Genomic DNA, 23,618 nt, shown 5'->3' on the forward strand with positions numbered 1-23,618 from the left:
CTAAAACATATCACAATATATCACATTATTATCGAATCAGACTACAGAAATAATGAAATCTTTTTTTTGGGGCTTACTCTTTAAGAAACAATATAAGCCCCATGGTATGAAAAAATAAGGGGACTTCTTATACTTATAATATATTGTATAATATAATATGACATATTATATACATGTTATAATAAATTGTATATGTTGTTTTAAAATTTATCCCCAATAGGGAAAGGCAAAGGACTATAATCCATACAGCCTAACATAAATTGTATATTATAATATGACATATATGTCATGAAACTGACATTTTGCAGTCTCTTGCTTTTACACACATTTACAAATTTTATTTTTATATTTCAGGGTATTATTTTTAAGGATCAAACTCCAGTCACGTGTCACACTATTAATTTTTAAAATTTATATTCAGAACACTTATTAATTACATGCATATTAAATATTGTTCTAATAAATGAAAAAGGATACAATAGTTATAATAGATGAATAAGACAAATATCATTAAGTCGCATAAAAAATATTTATTCGTATATTTCTTTTATTTTTAATTGGCAGTTCCAGCCATATGATATTTATAACATTTTGATTATATATTTTGATATTCACTAGAACTTACTACTCATTCTATCAAAAAATTTCTTAAAATTACAAATTGCATAAAAATACTAAGGATTCCTTTTAAGAAGGAATTTAATCCTTTACGATTCTCCCCTAACGTTAGGAAATTTTGCCACCTGGCAACATTTCACATAAAAGTTATGGCAAAGCAAACATTCTGCCACAAGATAAAATAATCCCATAAAGTACATGTAATAATTTATTTACACTCAAAAAGTAGATAAGTGTGGAGAATAATAGGTATTTCAAGTTTTTTAACGATATTAACAAGTGTTGTACCGAAATATCTACGTAAGAATATTCTTGTTTGTGCGAGCAAAGAAATAGGAGTCTTAGCTCTATGAATTAAGGTTTCCTTCTGATGGGGCTTCAGTGTATTGTTTCTTTTTATCATACACAAGTCGAAAGATTCTGCTGCTTCTAGAAGGAGATAGAAGATGTGCTCGTATTCTTCAGATGTGACGTTCTGGAGGTGATTGAGTATACCGTCCGGATCGCGAAACTGAGTTTTCATAATTACCTGTCAAAATATAATAAAACATTGAATTAGAAAATATATATATCCCAGAAATAACCAAAACGCCTTTTTCACAAATTTAAAGGATTAGAAACAATTTTTTTACTCTCATATGCCTGGTTAAGATCTACCAGGGTAAGGTCTCTTAATTATGTTTTACCCATAGAGCAACATGGAGAGAGACTCCGTGTTGCTCTATGGTTTTACCAATAGGGTGGCAAAGTAAGCGTATAGTCCGTCTAATAGTAAGCGGTAACTGTTGCCCATGGACGTCTGTCATATTATGAGCATCACAAGCACATTGCTGACTATACAGTAGTTCTTTCTACCTTTCACCAGACCAGATCATGCTCTACCTTTATCGTTTTCAGCCTTTACATGCTGTCACTGTATCTACTTTTTATTTAATTTTTTTAATGTACTGTTGTGTTTTTTTTTTACTTTTATTAAGTCTATACATCAAAATAGTAATAATAAAATCAATTCCTAGTGGAATTCGAAACCGCAACCGCCGTTGCTCAGGCGCCGCGCACGTATACGCACTACACTAGAGCGAAATCAGTGAATGGCAATGACCATATATAATCAGCTAATTTTAGTCAGTTACTGGCTAATCTTTAAATTCTATACTCTCTCGTATGGTAATATTATATCAAGATTTATAAAATCAGTGTCTATTGTAGAAACCTTATCATGTAGGTATTAGTGAACAAAACGAAACATTAGATAATAGGATCAGATTCTGTGTGATTACGAGTAGCCATAGATTGACAATTTTTTAAAAGAATAGCTGAGGAGTTTTTTGATAACTCAGAATCGACATCCCAAATCGGCTAAAATAAGTATAATTTTAGTAGATAAGGCTGTATGGCTTCAAGTGTGTAACATGGTGTGATTAGTAAAGATAGATAGAGAGTGAGTTATGTTTCGTAAGTTATCTCACACTCAACCACTCAAAACTCTCAAGTTTTCTCACACTCAACCACTCAACTCACCAAGAGCAAACTCGTTTTATTTTTATTTTTATTTATTTCATATCAAGTAACATAGGGCTTATTTTGATTTTGATTGTTCGAAAGGAACCAAAGTACGAAAGAGGAGTTTGTACTAACCCTGGCTCCATATCGCAGCAGTAGGGCTACGGTCGCGGCGCAGGGCTCCGAGTTGCTGGCGAGGTACTCCGCCAGCGCCGGTCTTAGCTGAGCACCATCATCTTCATTGTACACCTTTAGGTTCGGATCAGCGCCACGTTCTAGAAGAATCTGGAAATACGTAATGAAGTGTTGAACTACTATTATTAATAATTTTTCCACTGACTAGACCAGGGTTTTGATGAAGAGGAGGAAGTACAAATCCTTCAATCCTGTCTTCCCTTCTTGTAGGATTATTATTGAAGTAAAACTTCTTTACGCATGCTTGACTTGGGGATTAAGCTGGTGAATGCTTGAAGAGAGCGTTACGAAAAGTGTGATCGGGCGAGGTAAACGGAGCAAGGGAGAGAGAGGTGCGAGCACACATTTTCTTTCCCTCTTTCTCTCATAGCCAGTTACGTTTCGTATCTAAGACACAGAGCAGGCCTATTGCTAAAAAAGTTTCACTTCAGTCGTGTGGTGTAAAGCAAACTCGTTTTTTTTTTTGTTATTTGTGTTGACGTAATGATAAGCCTCGTATTCTACCTTTCCTAGTTTTGTTTCCTTAGTCCACTTCATATCGTGCTAATATCTGTAACCCATTTTTGGCTGTTCTGGTAGGTACTATTATTATTTTGGCGAGCCATTTTTATTTACAAATATAGTTATGGCTCAAAGTAAACTCACCTTAACGATTTCATTCCTATTCGATATATTGTCCGAACAGGCCACGTGTAGGGGAGTACCGATGACAGAGCTTGATGAGTTTACTTGTGCACCTGCAAATGTTTATGGAATATTGTATCGTGTTCAAACGGTAAATACTACTCCTAGATGGAGAAAGCGACTAATGCCCAGCAGTGGGATGTTACACTCATGATAGATTCGTGAGCATAAGATTTATAATGACACAGTGATGCCTGTTAGATATATTTTTGGCATAATTTTTTATGGGGTTACGTCTAAAATTCTATCTCTAGTGAGCAAATTAAGAGATGGATAGAATATTGAAACTGACCGTAAGAGGCGACCGTTATAAAAAGTTGGGACAAATCATAAGCATAAAAATTACTACTTATTTGATATTTGACAAATCATTACAAATAAATAAAATTGCAGTGTCTGTTTGTAATATTAAAATAGCCGCTTTGTACTGAATTCATATGTATACACGGTACGTATACCAAAATAACATCTATATAAATAAATAAAATTGGAGTGTCTGTTTGTAATATTAAAATAACCGCTTTTTTTCGCGATTTTGACGGGACTTTCAATGGCAGATAGCTGATGTAATAAGGAGTAACTTAGGCTACTTTTATTTTAGAGTTTTTTTTTTACTCTGCGAACTGAACAATAAATATTTAATATTCGGTTTAAGCGAATCGTAGCACCGTCTATAGTGAGTTCTTTACAGAAACCCGTAACTATTCAAAGATTCATATTACAATGAAAATCTTTGACAGGAGACGACACCATGCTATTTTTAATTTGTACAATTTTATTTTTGTGTTACCTACACATTAGGAAATTCTAAACATTTTTTAATATCATATCAAAAATCGACCGTTCCAGTGGGGATCGAACATGCATCTCCGATTGACCGTGTCGATGCTCTAGCCAATTAAGCTATGGAACGATGTGCCCGTTAGATCGAAATTTTTGATATGATGATTTTATATTCGGTTTAAGCGAAAGCGCCAAGGTATACGCTAATAAGCCAAGAACTCTAGCTGCCCTCAATAACAATATTCGTCAAGAAATTGCCGCCATATCCGCCGAAACATTGTCCAACGTGATTGAAAACGCCGAAAAAAGGACACATTTGGTTGCCAAGGCCAGAGGTTTTTTTTGCGCGATATCATTTTTAAAAAGTCATTATAATAAATCTCCTTAGATCAAAATAAAATATTTTACAAATGAACAACAAAAAACAATATATGTTTTTATTTTTTATTACCAGTATAAGTGACATTTTACTAATCAACGAAGCTTTTATCAGTAACAGTAAAGAAAATTGACAATATTGTTGGTTTATAAACTGATTTAGCAATTAAACGCAAATAAAATATTTATTTATTTATATCGTCCGTACTCGTAATAAGATTTTAAGATTTTTACGCATTGAATCGTTTTTATATCAATTGTTGTTTTTATATCAATCATCTAAATGTTTTTACCAGCAGATAACAACAGCTGAAGCATATCAATGTCCCCTTTCAATATCGCCAGATCGAGAGGACTGGGTTTGTTCAAGTCTGGGCTTTCGTAGTTGACTTTAGCTCCTTGCTTGATCAAGAGATTTACTATTTCTGTGCTACCTGAAACAAGTAATATTCCTCAGGTTGCTGATAAACTATATCTCATGTATATATAGTATGTCAACTTATAATAAACTATATTTTATGGAAGGGTTATCTGGTTTATCATCATCATCATTTCGGCCTATTGTAGTCCACTGCTGGACAGTTATTATGTTATTATTTATTATTATGTTGTTAGTAAAGAATATCTAATAAATAAGTTACTGATAAGATTTATCAGTAGGCCAACGGAAAATAAACAACAAATTTTTAATTAAACGGTTGTGCATAGAAATATTTGATAAATGTAGTAAAATTAGATGAAAAAAATATATATCATAAGCCTTTTTTATGGATACTATTATTTATCGGGTATCTCTATCAGCAGCAAGTGAAACTGGCCATAAATAGTTAGTAAAATAATGGATAATGCAAAGATACAATATAATAATAATTAGATAATATTTGGACCAGTTTGTCACGAAAATTGGCAAATAAAGAAAATTGATTTACGAAACAAGACAATTAAAAACTCAACTATTGTATATTGAATAACATTTTTGTCTATTTTGTCACATAAATTAAAAATAAAAATTTATTTATAAAACAGGACATCAAAACAAACCTTACCTCCCAAAACAGCATAATGCATTACTGTTCGATAGTCATTTCTGGCGTCCGCCATTGCGTTAACATCAGCTCCATAACTAATCAAAAGCAGAACTGACTCTATACTCTGGAAATAAATACATAATTTAGAATTGGATCTAATGATATCATTGTTACAAAGCTGAAAATTTTCTTTGTGATTGTTTATTAAATTGATATAAATGAACTTAAAGATGGGCCTGCCAGAGCAAGCCTAAAGGTAACGGTAATTTTTGAATATAAAATTCCATTTAAAAAGATTTAATCGACTTTGAAAAGGTTCTCAATTCGACTGTTATTTTTTATGTGTTTCTTCAAGCTGTACCGTATTTACGATAATTTTTTATTCGAAATCTCGCGCTTGTTGTGTGTGTGTCCATTTAAATTGAAGCGGTATATGACGAATACTTTTTGAATAATAACTTAAAATGCGTATTAAATTAATTTTCTAAATGTCTTTTTTTTGTTCTAGAACAAACAATTATTGTAGTGTAAAATATTGCCTATTATTTATTTAAATAAATCTCACCTTCCTCTGCCGAGCCGCCTTCATCAGTGGCGTGAGACCAGCTCTGTCCCTGGAGTCAGGATTTGCTCCGAACATTAATAAAAGTTCCAAATATTCCGGATCCGAAACTAGATTTATTTCCGAACCAAAGAAGTAACGTTTGTTCGGATCGGCACCGTGTTCTAGAAGAAGACGGGCGACGTCCTAGAAGAGAGGATAAAAAAGAACATGAAGTTACAGGAACTTTATAATACTGACCTGACTGTCCATATTTTTGATGAAGTAGATAATTCAATAGACATAAATATTAAGAGCGATCACATGTAGCACACTCGTGTTTCTATAGAAGAAGAAATCTCAAAAATCCATTCAAAATCCTCACTTACGTTACAAAATAAAATCCTGTAGGAGTAAATTAAGCTTCTAGACTTAACTAGACTACTTCTAGACTTCTGACTTTTGTTAGTGTGATAGAAGAAAATGTTCCTGAAGTAGACGCTAACTGAACACTGTCGAGTCTGAAACTCTGGTTTCGTAGTGATTATTTTTATGAAAAGTGTGCCATCACGTGTAGGAGTCAAAGATCTAAATATATATTTAGCGGCGGTCAATTCAAATGTAGTAGTAATAACTGTTGTCTTAACTTTGATACGTGGTTTTGTATCCTTCACAAATAAATATAATTATATATAAATTATTGAATATATAATAATATTCAATAATTTTGTGGAAAACTTTTTCTGTTTGTATGATTTATCCGATGATATAGAGCTTAACAGCATCATTATCCATAATCTTATTAATATTATAAATAATCTATCTGAGGTAGGGCATAGCAGGAAATTTCCTGCTCAAAATATGGAGCAGCCCGACTGGAGTAGTACCTCGACCTTACAGAAAACAAAAGCTAGATAATACTGTTTTCAAGCAGTATTGTGTTCCTGTTGGTGAGTAAGGTGATCAGAGTCTCAGAGATAGGGTCGGCAATGCACTTGCGACGCTTCTGGCTTTGCAGACGTCTATAATCTACAGTAATCGCTTACCATCAGGTGGGCCTTACGCTTGTTTGCCGATCTAGTTATATGAAATAAAATATAATCCTGCACTGGAGCAGCGTGATGGACTAAGCTACAATCCTTCATCTACATGGAGTAAATGGCCAATGCCCAGCAGTGGGTTGTTACAGGCTGAATTGTGATAGAGCATAACATTTATAATTACACAATGACAAATGCTTACATAATGTTTGTTACGAATTGCAAGTCTCAATGGCTCGTCACAAAGTGTGGTACGAGGGAACTCTTCACCAGAGTCTGGTCGGTAGTCGACGGCGGCACCACTCTCCAAGAGTAGTTTCACAAGCTCCTTGTAGCTGGAAAAGATAGTAAAATTGTAATATCTAATATGTATTTAGGATAGGACACAGGGGAAATATCTCTCTCAAACTTTTGGAGACGATGACTAGAGAAGTACCTCAATATTACAGAATATCACAACAAATAATACTGGTTTTACTGGATAATACTGGTATTTATTTATTTTTAATATCTACGATTTTATTTTTGTGTTACCCACACATTAGGAATTCTAAACATTTTTGAATATCATATCAAAAATTGACCGCTTCAGCGGGGTTCGAACCCGCGTCTTCGACTGACTTTCGCTTAAACCGAAAATAAAATCATCATATCAAAAATTTCAACCTAGCGGGTACATCGTTCCATAGCTTAATTGGCTAGAGCGCCGACACGGTCAGTCGGAGACGTGGGTTCGAACCCCGCTGGAGCGGTCAATTTTTGATATGATATTCAAAAATACTGGTTTTAAGTAATGTTGTAATTCTGTGGTGAGTAATTAGAGCTACAAAGGATTCTCTGCGTTTGCCACAACGAGGGTAGGGTCGGCAACGTGCTTGCGTGCTCCTGATGAGACAGTCATATAATAATAATAATATAGGCCACTTAGCATTTAAAATCAGCTTTAATTCTTATTACTAATAGCATAAGTCATTTCACGCAAAAAATAGCTGATAAAGACATATTATTGCTATTATTAGAATATACATTTTTTGAAGTTATACATCTTTTGGCGCGTTAAGGAAACATTATGAGCGTAAATTTTTACGATGCGCGCGCATACCGTCACGAAAAAACCGACATCCTGAAGTTAGCTAGTCAACGGAGAAGTTAGCAACTTGAAGTCAGCTAGCGAATCAAAATCAAAAACAGCTTTATTCAAATAGGCCCCAAGAGCACTTTCGAATCGTCGTTTTACAAATTAAAACTTTAAAAATAAATTATACTTTTTGTAAAAGTAAAGCTACCACTGATTCGGAATGTAGATTGTAGATAGAATGAAGTATAAGTTCCTACGTGCGTACATAAGTACACAGACTTTTTTACTTATGAGCCAATATTCCAACATTTCTAGTCACACCCGGCCAAACAAAAACATTCGGTAATATCAGTTGTTCAGGAAATACCATCCACACTATTGAAATAAATAACTTTGATGATGTCTGATGACACAGAATAAACGTTCTAATCTTATTTAAAGTAATTTAGTTATTGCTGTGATAATTTGAAGATTTGCTATTTGGGCGAATTTACAAGAAATCAATATAATTTGTGTTTTCCAACGATTTTGTTATATACTGCTTAATTTTTATTTACCATTTTTTTTAAAGTCTCTTAATCTAAAATGACATCGTAATTTACATTCCCTATTATCTTTGTTGCATTTTGTCCCAAACTATTCTGGTTAGCTGTTGGTAATTGGCAAATAAAATAATGAATAATGAAAGATACAAAAGATGGCCCCATGTTTTTTCCTCTTCTGAGCCCCTGCCTACTCTGCTTTGATATCTTTTCTGTTTGTAGCAAATTAAATCGGTACCACAGAAGAATATAAAGAAGATTACCCATGTTCAGCAGACAAATGCAAGGCGCTGTAACCGCAATCATCTGTAGCGTTGATATCGCAACCTCTAACGAGTAGAAGTCGTGTGGCTTCCAAATTCCTCTGCCAGATCGCATAGTGCAGTGGACGTAGACCTTGTGTGACTGGCTCGTTTACCTAACGATAAAAGATAAATATTGATGTTATAAATGACAAATAGATTATAAATAAACGCTTGAAACTCAACGCTACTTATTGGCTGTGAATCCTGTGTCTGGGATCCGGATAATACCAATACACAATAAGTAAGCTTCTGTGTTTGTAAAGTAAAAAAATTTTGGACTATGTCGAGTAATTTTGTATTGAATTAATGACTACTTGATTAATTTTCTAATTAATATTAAATAAGCCTTAAGTACATTATTAAGGAATGCTGATTTAAAGGATAAATCTTAAATAAATGGTCGGTTGTTAGCTAGTTGTTTCTTGCTTCTATATGCAACATATAATACTTAGTGTTTACAAAAAATGTGCTCAACGCTGCTGCTTGGTATTTATTTATGGATTAAGAATATAAAAAATAAAAGTTTGACCAAAAAGTGAACTTAGTGCTAGTGGTAATCCCTCTCAGCCGAACTTTAGGCCCAACAGAACAAAAATAAGATGGAGAATTCTACTTTGTATGCAGGCAAACGCTGTTTATTGACGATATACAAAGTGTTATTAATCTGACGTCCTTCAGTTTGAGGTCATATACACACATTGAGCCATACCATGGCCGAAATTATACGTGAAAAAAATGAACCAGTGGTTTTCGACAAATTTGAAAACCAAAATCTAAAAGATATGGGAAAATTGGCTATAAATAACAGACAACTGTACAACTCAGGTGACTCGGTCATTGACACGACACTAACGTACAAACGAGGGCAATTTTATAAATAAGCTAGTTTCTGCACGCGACTTTGTCCGCGTTGACTCAGCTCCTATTCGTCTTAGCGTGATGATTTTTAGCCTATAGCATGTTGTGTTTCAATTTCGTTGACGTCTGCTACGTAGGGAGCCGATCGTGCGAGTGAGCCGCGCGGCATCCTACCGTATAGATGAAAAAACAATAAAACGGTCATACGATACGCGGTACATGATGCGCAGTGACCAATTGTCCCCCCGCTCAACAGCGGCTTACGAGTTACGGCAGCGGACGCCTACAGCGATGAATAAAATCGTAATAATATCGTGTATTTATTATTTTAAATTACAGAACCAAATAACATACCTTAAAGAACAAATTTTATAGCACCTAAATAATATGTTGCTCCAACGTCATCGATCAAAAATCGAGAAAACGTCGTCGATAGACTAAAATAAGATAAATTAATAACGTTGAAAGACTAATAAATTGTTTTCTAATAGCGATAGATGGCGCTAGTTTATTTACCATTTTGATATTATATTTTAATCTTCTTCTTATTTAATGAATTTTTTGTTCAATTACAATAAAATATAGCCTATAGCACTCCTGAATAGTGTAGCTTTTTGTTAGTGATAGAATTTTCATGATCGGATCAGTATTTGCGAAGATTACCCCCTACATACAAACAAAGTTATAAACTTTACCTCTTTATAATATTAGTATAGATAAGGTATAGATAATTCATAATTATTAAATATTTATTTTTAATTAAGGCATTAGGGCAAGTAAGTTGCATATTTAGTACTTGATTGTAAGTACCAAATAAATAACCTCGAAACTTATTTCATTATAGTTTACCTTGGCTCCGCAGGCCAGCAAGATGCGTATCTCATCCAGCGGTACCATACGGATGATGGAATCAGCCAGCTCCCGCTGCAGGGACTTGTCAGCTATCACTTCAGACGGCATGATAACTGGAACAAACAAAAATTGATTGTTAGTACAGATGAGAGTTATGAAGACGGTTGGGCGCGATGTTCACAGCACAATTACTAATATTGCAATTACATCACTAATATTTTTGAAGTTGTAATTCTTTTGGCGCGCTAGGGAAAAATTGAGATTAAATTTTTACAATGCGCGCGCACACCTATATACGCGGTAGGTACATAAGTACACACACTTTTTTTAATATATTTTAAAAAGATGTCTTTAATGTAGGAAATATGACTGAGGTTTTAATTATATTAATTATATTGAGGTTATAATTAAAGTGCCAGTTTTTTGGACCTTCTTGTGCATTATTCTCGGCAGAACCTACATTCCGAGTCAGCGAAAGCTCGATATTAATTATAATTAACTCAATAAAAATATATAAATATGTTTTATAATATAACATTTCAGAAGAACATTTAAAGCCTACATGAAAAAATAAAATATTTGATTGGGTATAAATAATCATTATTATTACCTATTACATTACAATGTTTATAAAGCGTAATTACCAAACAAAACGTCTGTCACGTTTTACCTGCGTCGCAACATAACAATAAAGTACATGCAGCATGTGACATGCACCCACGTGTCAGAGACACGCTGGTCCACGACCGATTTATTGGCGCACATATCGATTGTGTAATTAACAAGCGCATGTTAATACCAACATGTGATTCTTTGTAATTAAATAGATTTCCTTATATTATAGATATTAGGGTATCTATGGTGAGTGATATATATGAAGATAAAATTATTGATTTAGTTGAAAAGTCTGCTGTGTGGTTATCACAGTAAATAATATAGCCACCCCCTCTCTTCCCGTGGGTGTCGTAAGAGGCGACTAAGGGATAACAAGGTTCCACAACCACCTTGGAACTTAAGAAGCCGACCGATGGCGGGATAACCATCCAACGTCTGGCTTTGAAATACACAGGCCGAAGACGGGCAGCAGCGTCTTCGGTGCGACAAAGCCAGTACTGCGGTCACCAACCCGCTTGCCCAGCGTGGTGACTATGGGCAAAACACATGAGTTCACGTTATTTTTGGCGTAAACTTGTGGAGGCCTATGTCCAGCAGTGGACTGTATAGGCTGTAATGATGATGATGAGTGACTATGGGCACAACACATGAGTGCGCGCCATAATGTTTGGCGCGAACTTGAGGAGGCCTATGTCCAGCAGTGGACTGCGATACGCTGAAGTGATGATGATGATGATGATGACATGTTGTCCAAAACTTTTGACGTTAAGGAACCAAAAATAGCTTTATGATACTATATGACACTTCATCTATACTATAATAATATTATAAAGAGGTAAAGTGTTTAACTTTGTTTGTACGGGGTAATCTTCGCAAATATTTTATTTATTTATTTATTTATTCTTAATGTACACCAAAATACAGACACATATAAAGAAAGATACAATAGAAGATGTACAAAGGCGATCTTATCGCTAAATAGCGATTTCTTCCAGATAACCTTTGGGTACTGGACACGATACAGTAGCAGCGGTTAGAAGTGTGCACAAATTAAGGAGGAAAAATCAATAATAAATAGATAAAAACTACGATATGATAGACTTACATAATTATTAAAGAAAAAAAAAACATATAAATAAGTAAATATTTTAATGTATACGATATAATATACATATACACACACATAAACATACATACACACATACATACATACACATATAAAAATATATACATATACTGATCCGATATATACAAATACTGATCCGATCACGAAAATTCTTTCACTAACAGTAAGCTAAACTATTCAGGACTGACATAGGCTATATTTTATTGTTATTGAACATAAAATTCATTCAAAAATCTTATATATAAAAATTCTCGTGTCACAATGTTAGTTACAATACTCCTCCAAAACGGCTGGAGCAATTTTTATGAAATTTTGTGTGCATATCGGGTAGTTCTGAGAATAGGTCAACATTTATTTTTCATACAGCTAAGTTATAACGGGGGGGGGGGATTAAAGGGGGTTAATAACATATATGGCAAAACAACGTTTACGGGGTCAGCCAGTAATAAATAAATAAAAATAGTCATAAATCGGACAACTTAATTTAAGAAACAATAAAACGATACGACGATACTATTACCTTTGAATTTATATCACATTGTAAAAAAATGAGTATATCATATATTAGGATTATCATATGTAGGAAAGTTCAAAAATTAAAATACTCAAATATAATTACGCTTTGTAGCCTTACAATGAGAAATGCGGGAATATCTTTCAACACTTCTCGTGATCAGAGACGCTTAAAGTTTATAACAAAGATGGCGAATGTCCAAACATAAAAGCCAAACCTAAAGAGTAAATGACATCATATTACAGACAAAAGATTCATCTTTCATACAACCACTTCTATTAGTATTGTTTAATTTATTTTTCTGTTTATGTGTCATTGGTCAGGTTTTTGTCGTTGGCAAGTTTGAAAAAATAAAAAAGAGTGCGCTTTAGACCACACGACTGAAGTAAAACTTACGAAACGTAACTCTCTCTTACTATCTTCTCTAACTTATATCTCCCAACTTCCGTTTGCCTCGCCCGATCACACTTTTCGTAACGCTCTCGTCACGCATTCACCAGTTTACTCCCCAAGTCAAACGTAAAAAGTTTAATTTAAAAAAAAATTAGAAAAAATTTCATACTTTCCGTTAAAAACACAAATATCTAACAGAGTTGTTTTGACAAAATTGTATTCAAATAAATATAACACAAATTCATCTACCCTGAAGCTTTACTTCAATAAACAAGTTTCACAATAATAGTTATAATTTATGTACACAAAGTTCTGGCATTATTTTCTTCTTCTTTCGTTCACTGGGTTAGCCCTATTCCTGAACGTTAATCCTACTTCATTTGAAATATTTTAACTCTCTTTGAATATACAAATAGTTATAAATTAGTTAGTTATAAATAATATATTAGTTAGTTATAAATATACTTATTATCTTCTTAAGCCGCACTACGCCTGGTAAATTATTTATTTGTGTTGTTGAATCCCACGACACAGGCATTGCCTAGTGTGGGATTCACTGTTCCTTTTATGTAATGTGTATCTTTACAGTTACATAAACTATTTTTGATTATTTTATTTATTTATTTATTTATTTATTTATTTAATTAGAACCACCAACAGAATTGCATGTTTAAAAAATTTACAATTAGATATATGCAAAGGTATTAAGTATATACATATAATTCCTCTTAAAGGTAGTTACAGCATGCGCTTTAGACAATTGAGTCATCAGCATCAAAAGATTTTAAACATATAGGATTTAAATTAAAAAAAAATACATACAAAATAAAGAACTAAATACATAACTATTACTATTATAAATTAAGATAAGTTAATATTAGTGCTACATAACTTTTGATTTGAGGAATCAAATGACTTTAATAGTTTCTTTTTAAATACAGCTAAGTTATCTGCAAAGATGTCTAATGACTTGTTTTTAACCGTAAATTCTCTGTAGAGCCTACTCAGTCTAGGGATGAGGGAATAATAACCGAGGTTTGTTCTCTGGGTTTTATAAGCAAATAGTGAAAGGGGATATCGTGGTATGCGAGAGGGAACGTTAATTGAAATTTTGCTTAGGAGTTCTGAATTATCCACAGTTCCATTCACTAGTTTGTGTAAGAATACCATATCAAGTAGCTTGCGCCGGTTAGAGAGTGAGTTTAACCGAAACTTATTTAGCCGTGAGTAGTAGGGCATTCTTTTGTCCTGTCCAATAGAATAAAATTGCGTAAACCGTCTCTGTATACTTTCCAATCTATCTTTATGGGTCTGGTAGTTAGGGTTCCAAATGAGCGTTCCATATTCTAGCTTACTCCTTACTAACGTAGTGAATAAAATTTTTTTGGTTTTCAGTTTTTTAAATTGTTTAGAATTTCTAAAAATAAACCCCAACATCTTGCGTGCCGACCTGCATATGTTATCAATATGTACATTATAACGTAACTTACCATCAATAGTGATACCTAAATCGCGAACATACTCCAATTTCTGTAATTGGTGCGTACCAATAAAATATTTTCCCTCAACAAAAAATCGTTTACGTGTGAAAGTAATATATGAACATTTGGAAGGGTTAAGCTCCATTCCATTTAACTTACACCATTCGAAAACTCTATTGATATCTTCTTGTAAAGACTTAACGTCATGCTTATTTGTAATTTCTTTAGCAAGCTTTAAATCGTCAGCATAAATTAAACATTTGGAATTCTTGATGCAATTAGTAATGTCGTTAATGAAAATATTAAATAGTAATGGTCCTAAAATTGATCCTTGAGGAACACCAGACACAGCGAGATAAAATACAGAATTGTGACCTTTGATAACTACGTATGAGCGTCTGTTGGCTAAATATGAAGAAATCCAAGACAAAAGAGGCCCTCCTATGCCAAAAGTTGAGAGTTTTGCCACCAGCAGTTTGTGGTTTACCCTGTCAAATGCTTTTGAGAAATCTGTGTAAACTGCATCGACTTGTCTACACGCATATATAGATGTTGTAACGAAGTTCATGAAATTAGCTAGATTTGTTATGGTAGATCTACAGTCAATAAATCCGTGTTGAGATTCTGAGAGAGCATGGTGAACGTGGCGTGACAAGATTGGATGTAGCAAAGATTCGAAGACTTTCGATAGTGTCGAGAGTATTGATATAGGCCTGTAGTTGGTTATAGATTCACGATCGCCATTCTTATAAACAGGGACTATTCTTGCTAACTTCCATATCTCAGGATAAACACCTGTGCATAAAGATTTGTTATATATTAAGTGAAGTGGTAATGATAATGGAACAGCGCATTCCTTAATGAATAAAGGAGGCAAATTGTCCGGACCTGATCCTTTTCTTACATCAAGTCCTTTCAGCTTTCTGATTATATCCTCAATGGTAATTTTAATATTGCAAATGCTACCTGAGATAACATTCAAGACATGTGAGTAATTTTGTGAATATTCACAAAATGAATTAATTAATTAATGTTATTAATTTTTGATTAATAACTTACATATTCAATATATATTATTAGTATTGGGACGTATTAAGTAAGGGACTACATTCGTCCCAAGTTGACGAAATTGTTAGCCGCGCGTTAATGCGCAGTACAATTGTCATAATTGAAGGTGTTAATAACACGTGGTTTTATGTCGCAAATAACCTTTTAATTTTGTCTTTTATTTATTTTTAGATTACCTTTTATCTATTTTAAAGTGCAGTGTTGTGTGTTGTCACGTGGAATGAAACTTCATGGCACCGCGTGGTCATTGTACATTTATATTTGGTTTTGTCGGTATAATAGTAAAAAACTAATTTTGTAACATACGAACTCCTATTACTGGAAAATAGGTAAAGGTATCAAATTAATTACAATATTATCAATGATATTTTATAAAATAATGTGATATACGCCGGTGGAGGCTGGATAAGGATTACAAAACCGGGAGCTTGGGGAGACCTATGTGCAGTAGTGGACTGCAATAGACTAAGGTGTGTGTGTCTTATATTAGGTTAAAGTACTTCCTAGTTGGACTGCTTCAGATTAAGTAAGATAATTGGCTGGAGTTCTGGTTAATATAACCTCAATCATCACGTTTATCCTAAAGTTCGGGAAACCCGAATTAATAATGAAATGTCACGTTTCGTTCCAACTTGGACATACGCCAACCATTTCTAGCTGAAATTACGTCTCAAAAGACTTTATATAATTCTGGGGATCTTCTCAATTTGGTACAGTAGGCCAATAACCTTGATACTCTGTTTTTATAATAGATGGGCACCACGTGTGTTTTGTTTGTGTTTTTGTCTTAGTACTAAATTGCGTTTTATTATAGGCATTGCTACTTTGACATTATAGACAGTTAGGTCAATGAATTGCGATATAGTATAGACTTAGATGACAATAAAGAAAGTTTATTTTATCTTCGTGCTTTAGCATTGTTGTCGTGACTCTCTTGTGGGTAATGCGTAATTTTCGACGCGTTGGCGCAACGGTAACAGTGATTTGTGGTAGTTGCGTTGGCGGTTGCAGGTTCGATCCACGCACATGACAAACATTTTTATTGGCCATACAGATTTTTGCCTTGGTCTGGGTGTTTGTGCAGTCCTTGTGGGTCTCCCCACCGTGCCTCGGAGAGCACGTTAAGCCGTCGGTCCCGGTTGTTATCATGTACACCTGATAGCGATCGTTACTCATAGTAGGGATTATATCCGCTAACACGCATTAGAGCAGCGTAGTAGGTTAAGCTCTGATTCTTCTCCTAAATGGGGAAAGAGGCCTATGCCCAGTAGTGGGATATTACAGGCTTTTACTTTATACGATAACTTAAACAGTCTTATATCATAAAAACAGAATAACAATGGAAGCTGATGATTGAAAAAAAAAGTGTGTGTCTGTACTTATGTACCCACATAACAAGTTACACTTCATTAGCTAGCTAACTTTACGTTGCCAACTTCTTCTTCGTTGACTAGCTAGCATCAGGGTGTCAATTTTTTTCATGAAGGTGTGTGAAATATAACTTTAAAAATTATGTCTGTGTAAAAGGGTGATAAGCGTTTCTTTGTCTTTCTCCAATAATTATAATTCAGTTCTACTAGTATATTATAGCCTACAACGAATGAGCCCACAAAAAATCGATTTTATTAAATATGAACGCTAAAATCTTTCATTTCCCTATCGGATTTTTTTATGTCACTTTTTTATATAACTACTAGCGGATCCCGCAAACTTTGTTTTGCCATATATGTTATTAACCCCTTAACCCCCCCCCCCCCATATCTTAAGGATATGAAAAATAGATGTTGGCATAAAAATCGGTCCAGCCGTTTCGGACGAGTATGGTAACTAACACTGTGACACGAGAATTTTATATATAAGATTGTCATTTGACCTCCTTAACATTACGAATTATTATGAAATCAGCAATTAGAATAACGACATTAGAAATAAAGAGGTAAAAAAATACTCTTCTGTCAATAATCGTTCAAAATTGGTTGGTTTGATTTCGAAATGGAGAATATAATCCTCAAACGCTTAAACGTTGTGGTCATAGCAAAGAAAAATGCAAGCGTACCTTCGTCTTAAAACTAGGAATATCACAAGCGTTTTACCGATTCTAGATCCGACTTTCCTCTGAAGCTCTGATTTCCTTACTCACTACAAGAACCCATTACAAGTGTACAAGTACAAGACCTTACACATAGCCCTATAACACTATTCTTAACTAACAACAACATGAACTACAGCAGTATACAAGCATTGGATTCTTTTAATTAATTTTAGGGACTTTTGTCCTACATGGACACGCCAGTCCCATTGTAACTTTTACAAAATTAACGCAACATGCACAAAAAACTAAAACAAAAATACCTCAATTACTAAAATCTAGTTACATAAATCAACAAGGGATAATTTATAAAAATCAACAATCATTCTAGGAGATTATGATAAGGGATCTGATAGAATACTTTGCACCGCACCGACATCGAACGAACAAAGTTTTCTTAAACAATACTTGTCTCTGAGTCTGCGATTCGACACATTCCATCAACAAGTGATATAAGTCTTCTTTAGTTCCACACGTATCATTAGGAGAGCTAGTTCATAAGGAATCCAAAACTCTTTGATGGAATAGGTCCTGACCTAAGACGATGAGCTATTATAATATACAATGTATTTATTTTGTGATAATTAAACCAGGGCACGGGAGGAGGTTGACTTTGAATCGTGCTGTTATATACATGTGATGTATGTAATAACCCTGACACTGGTGCCTTGTAAACACTTTGAATTAGAAGCTAATTAATCTCGAGTCTTCAGGGCTCAGTCTCCAGTCAACTTCGGGTCAGATCACTTGCCTTTTCCATTTCCACTGTTTCAAATTAATTAATTTAAATAAAGTGACCTTTTATCATAAATCAAGTTCAAATTTCTTTTTTCACCTTTTTTAAAAAGACTCAAACAGAAACCCGTATAACAGTGCAATACCAAATTCCTTTAATTTGGGATATTTCATCGAAATGTTCTTTCCAAATACTATAAATATCTTTTTTGTATTTAACTAGAACTTGACTTAATAACGTGCTTTAATCCTTCTTTAGCAAATCGGTCAGACTCCTCATTTCCACTGTTTATTTTTTTTCTCTTAATAAAATAGACTTTGTCTAATAGTGGAAAGTTACAAACTATTGCTCAATTTCTTGATAAAAACCCGCCAGAACACACTGATCCCAATGAAATATACACATCGTGTTGCATTGAAATCATTTCATAAATAGTTATTTATTTTAATATGCTCATAAAAACAAACCAAATGGCAAGATTATGAGATAGTAGTTACTAATTTATACATTTAAAATTCAGAGTTATTTTGACGTTATTACGACGTTGCTAACGTCAGCAAATCTCATGTGAGCCAAATAAAATGTTATTGCTATAGAAACGATACGTAATGAGGACACTGATCGTACAAGTAAATCTGCTATCACTACACTCTACACCTGTAACTGTGCAAATTATGTTTAAGTATGTGGAAAGCTTTTTTGTAACATTAAGAAAAATTTATTTAAATTTTTTTGTAACATTAAGAAAGCCATGCAGCTTACATTTATTCGCAAAAGTCCTTAAGCTTGTCTGCAAGTAACAGTCTCACACATTTTATTTAACACTTATACATATTGATATAACATTCACAACAATTCATCCAGGTAACAATATGTACATTTTTATATATTATACATACATTTCTTAAAATTTAGCAATGTTCCAGAATCTAAAATATTAATTAAATGTATGATAACCATCACGCTACGTTATACAATGCATAAAATAATAAATTCAAATACTATTGTAATTGATAATTGTTTGGAAAAAAAAGAAAAAAAAAATGTTTAAAAAGATTTGATTCATTAATATTGTCGAAAACAAATAATTTATACGTTAAAAAGATAATTTCAAAGCAGCACACTCTGTTTGTCTGTTGGTACAAAATGGCGGACAAAACAAAATGGTGTCCAGAAATAGCGTGGGTTATTGACCGTAGCCTTGACACTAAACAGTGATTTTCATTTAGATTTTCAGGTTGTTTTACAACGTAGTTATTATTTGAGATTACGAGGTCATTATACATTTTGTTTTTAATTTTTTAATGTAGTATGTAATGACTTATTTTTCGCGATATCTAAACTAAGTGTTGCTACATTTTATATATGTTTATGAACAAATAAAAATGCTACCGTATTTACTGTATATTAATGTTTTTACTTATTTCATTTCCGCCTTCAACCGCCTACAATGTTTTGAAAAATACGCGTCGCTTTTTCCGCATATTTGCAAGATTCAAATTTTTACAATGTCATACAAAATTTGTGTGTTTTATGGAATTGCTATATTAAAAAAAGTTTTATGTCTGTTTTTAATAATTTTAATTGAGATCATAGACAATTATAGAGCATTTGCTTATTCAGTAACTATTGCCAAGCACATCTAAAAAGTTGTGTATCATATTTATAATTAATTTTTCTGTCACCACCAAAACAACAACGATAATTATATTTTAAGAATTACGTTTTGCTTTTGAGTGCATTTTTAGTGATTCTATATTTTTATTAAAACTAAACAACGCAACAGACTAGTTTCAGAAAAAAAAATGATTGATTATTTATTGGTGGTATTTTGGATTTGCTGGTCATATTCGACTGATTTTAATTGAAAATGTACTTGTAAATTTGTATGTAAGAAGCGATGTTTTCATTTAATTGAGGTGACGTGGTAAATGAAATTCTGTGCAATAATTAAACTGGAGGGTAGATGGAGATTACAGCGTCATATTTTGACAAACACTATATATCACTTCAAGTTCATTGTTTATAAAAAGTTTCTCGATGTTATTCACATATTAGTTTATTAATGTTTTCGGCTGTGCTCGAAAACATTGCAATTTTAGCCTAGTGACTATATACCACAACAATGAGAGATATTCGATAGAATTTAGCCTTTATGGCCTTATTTTATATATGGCCTATATTTTATAATATTATTGGAACGAAGATTCTTACGGCAGGCTTGACATTTGGCTGGGGGAGCGAACTGAAAAAAATGTAATACTAAAACCGTAAGAAAAATATATAACGGAAGTGACGTAATATCAGTCACACAACTGTATAATATGACGTTTGTAAAACTAAAATATTACTAGTAAACTTTTTTAAATTATGTAATTTTATACTGTCGACAAAAATAAATAAAGCCCATATGGCTTTTTTTTTATTTCACTTAATAGTTTGAATTATTATTATTATTATATTTAATTTATTTTATTTTACGGTATTTGTTATTTTCTAAAATACTAAATTTCCTAAATACTTTTAGGTACTTAATTAAAAACTAATCAACAAAATAAAAAAAAAGAACTAGAAAATATATATAAAATTCAACATTTTTTTTCACATTGTGTTGCTTCTATACTATCCGAAGGAACTTCGTTCCTACCTGGTGTCCCATGACACCACATAATTTTTTAAGTAAAATTTTAAACTTAAGATAAATTTATCAATAAAATCAAATTAATTTAACAAGACATACTTATATTAATGTTAAATTATATACCCCACACTTTATATTACATGTGATACCAGCAAGCTACCACCTTTGATAGTCACACTTGTTGTGATCCAAAAGTTTTTGTCACATAGTCAGTTGCTCGAAATATGTCCTGACTTAATTTTTTAATTATTAGCTTAAAAAAGAATAGAGAATCGCCAATTTACAAAAATATTTGCAATATCAGAGACCCAACAATTCACACTAAAGAAATTAGCAAGAGAAGACGACTAAGAAAGCAGTTCGTCTGTGAGCGTACAATGCCAGTCGAACTAATCCTTGTTAGGATGTTATTAGCTCCGGTGAATTGTCCAACGCAACCAGTGTTGATGAAGGAAATTATGAAAGAACTAACCAGGACCAAGTTTTAATCCAAGTAAAAGAAAGAAAAACTACTTTTTTTAAATATAACTGGGTCGGCAAACAAGCGTACGGCCCACCTAATAGTAAGCGATTACCGTAGCTTATATATGCTTACAACACTAGAAGCATTACAAGCGCGTTGCCTACCCTATCCCCAATCCCTCCTAGGAGTTCTCACCTTACTCACCAACAGGAACATAACACTGCTTGAAAACAGTATTATTTAGCTGTGATCTTCTGTAAAGTCGAGGTACTACCCCAGTCGGACTGCTCCATATTTTGAGCAGGAAATTACCAGCTGTGCCCTACCTCAGCTAAAAACTGATTAGAAGGTATAGCTGTTTGATAAAAGTTTTATCCACGCGTAAACAAAAAACAATGCGTTTAGGCGTCTGTTTGTAAACAATTGAACAAGTGCGCATTTGGTTCAATCCAAAAATATCTGCCCTGTTTACCTGTTGTCTGAATGAGCTCAATCTATTATGTTCCTCTTGGACGCACTAAGCTACGCCGTTTTTTTCTACGCATTTCAGTGACTGAAAATTATTTATTAATACTATTTAAAGCCGTAAATAAAAACTGGTACTCTATTACACTCATTCTTGTCAGATAAAATAGAAAGCTAAACTTTTTTTTCGTTGCTTATCTGTCTTTGATCATTTTGATCAAAAAATCAAGAGGTTCATCACACTGTTCAAAAGACGATAATTTGTTTTCAAAACGGAAAGATTCAAACGAAACGTAGGGTTGACGTTTTATCATTCTGCAACATGCGCGTCCAAATATCTATTAAGATACGAGTATATGGATAGATTTTCACAACACATGATATAAATAGGGATAAACACACAAATTAAGGTTAAAATATGTTTTATATTTCTATCTCGCGGTCGCATGGGCCTACCCATAGTGAGGCATGAGGGGAAATTTGACCCATACTGACTCGATTTTTTAAATTTTCTTTTACATAGGTACGTATTTAATTTCTATATTTTTTGATTCTGCCCCAGCCTTTTAAAAATTCGTTCTCGTTTAATGTTTTATAGCCTATAATTATATACAAAAAATATTTTTGTAAAAAATTATAGGCCATAAAACATTCATTATGACTGAATAAAATCAAAATGTTCTACAAAATCGGCTAATCTAGCTAAGCATATTCGAACAAATAGCACTTAAGTAACGGGCCGAATTAGGTCAAAATGATCTTCTTAATCCAGGCTACAACATTATAACCATTAAGCTTGGCAAATAATATTTCGGCACGGGTGCGGGAATCGAACCGATGCTCGACTAGCACACCAGTCAGTTATTGCGATCACAGCGTCAACGTTTCGCAAAATAATATACTATTATATTTTTAATTTACTTGTTGATTTATAAATTTTCGAAATCATTTAATCTGTAGTACATTAATGTGGAATAATAAATGTGTATATTTTTATGCAGTATTTTAATCTATATTTTTATTTCTTATAAAATAAAATGTCCGATTTTGCTCGTATATCGCTTCAAATAATGCTAAATTTTAAACTTATTGCAGACCCAAAAGAAAACATTTTTTTTTTCATCTATACAGTTCCAAAAAGTTTGTACACTAACAAACAAAAATTTGTTTTGTAAGATATATTACTCATCCATTATATATTTTAAACAGATATTTAAATAACTTACCTTATTTATCAATCAGTATCCAAAACACAAGGAAGGATAGCACAAACAAAGCCTTTGTTTTAACTTTTTTACAAAAACGCGAAGTATCAGGCGCATTCAATTTGACAACTTCAAAAGTTAATTATTTCGATATTAAATCGCGGTTTAATTAAAAAAAATTATATATTTTTTTTATTAAATCAATAATTATTGCAAACGTGCGTGTTTTGATGTAGTTTTGAAACAACTGTGATAGCATAAGGAAGCCGTGACTGGAGTCACGCCAAAGTGGCTCCATGCCAAGTACGAAGTACTGAAGCGGGGTAAAGGCACAAATTAGCGACACTTTGTTTTGTTTCTAAAATCAAAATAAAAAATGAGTTTATCCATATAGACTTCACAAACACTTTTGAATCG

The 23,618-nt window shown here is 33.1% G+C and overlaps 1 protein-coding gene across 1 annotated transcript; it reads right to left on the minus strand.

Moving 5' to 3' along the window:
• Positions 1-288: 288 nt before the first annotated feature.
• Positions 289-23,471, minus strand: LOC123668203 (putative ankyrin repeat protein RF_0381). Its single transcript, XM_045601991.1, has 10 exons — positions 23,223-23,471; positions 10,403-10,518; positions 8,654-8,808; positions 6,973-7,105; positions 5,755-5,937; positions 5,208-5,313; positions 4,455-4,595; positions 2,962-3,053; positions 2,257-2,406; positions 289-1,147 (listed from the first exon to the last, which is right to left on the minus strand). Exons 2-10 carry the CDS (start codon positions 10,511-10,513, stop codon positions 827-829), a joined length of 1,392 nt encoding a protein of 463 aa, XP_045457947.1. The 5' UTR covers positions 10,514-10,518; positions 23,223-23,471; the 3' UTR covers positions 289-826.
• Positions 23,472-23,618: the final 147 nt, after the last annotated feature.

Source organism: Melitaea cinxia, chromosome 30, assembly GCF_905220565.1.
Source record: "Melitaea cinxia chromosome 30, ilMelCinx1.1, whole genome shotgun sequence".
NCBI lineage: Eukaryota > Metazoa > Arthropoda > Insecta > Lepidoptera > Nymphalidae > Melitaea > Melitaea cinxia.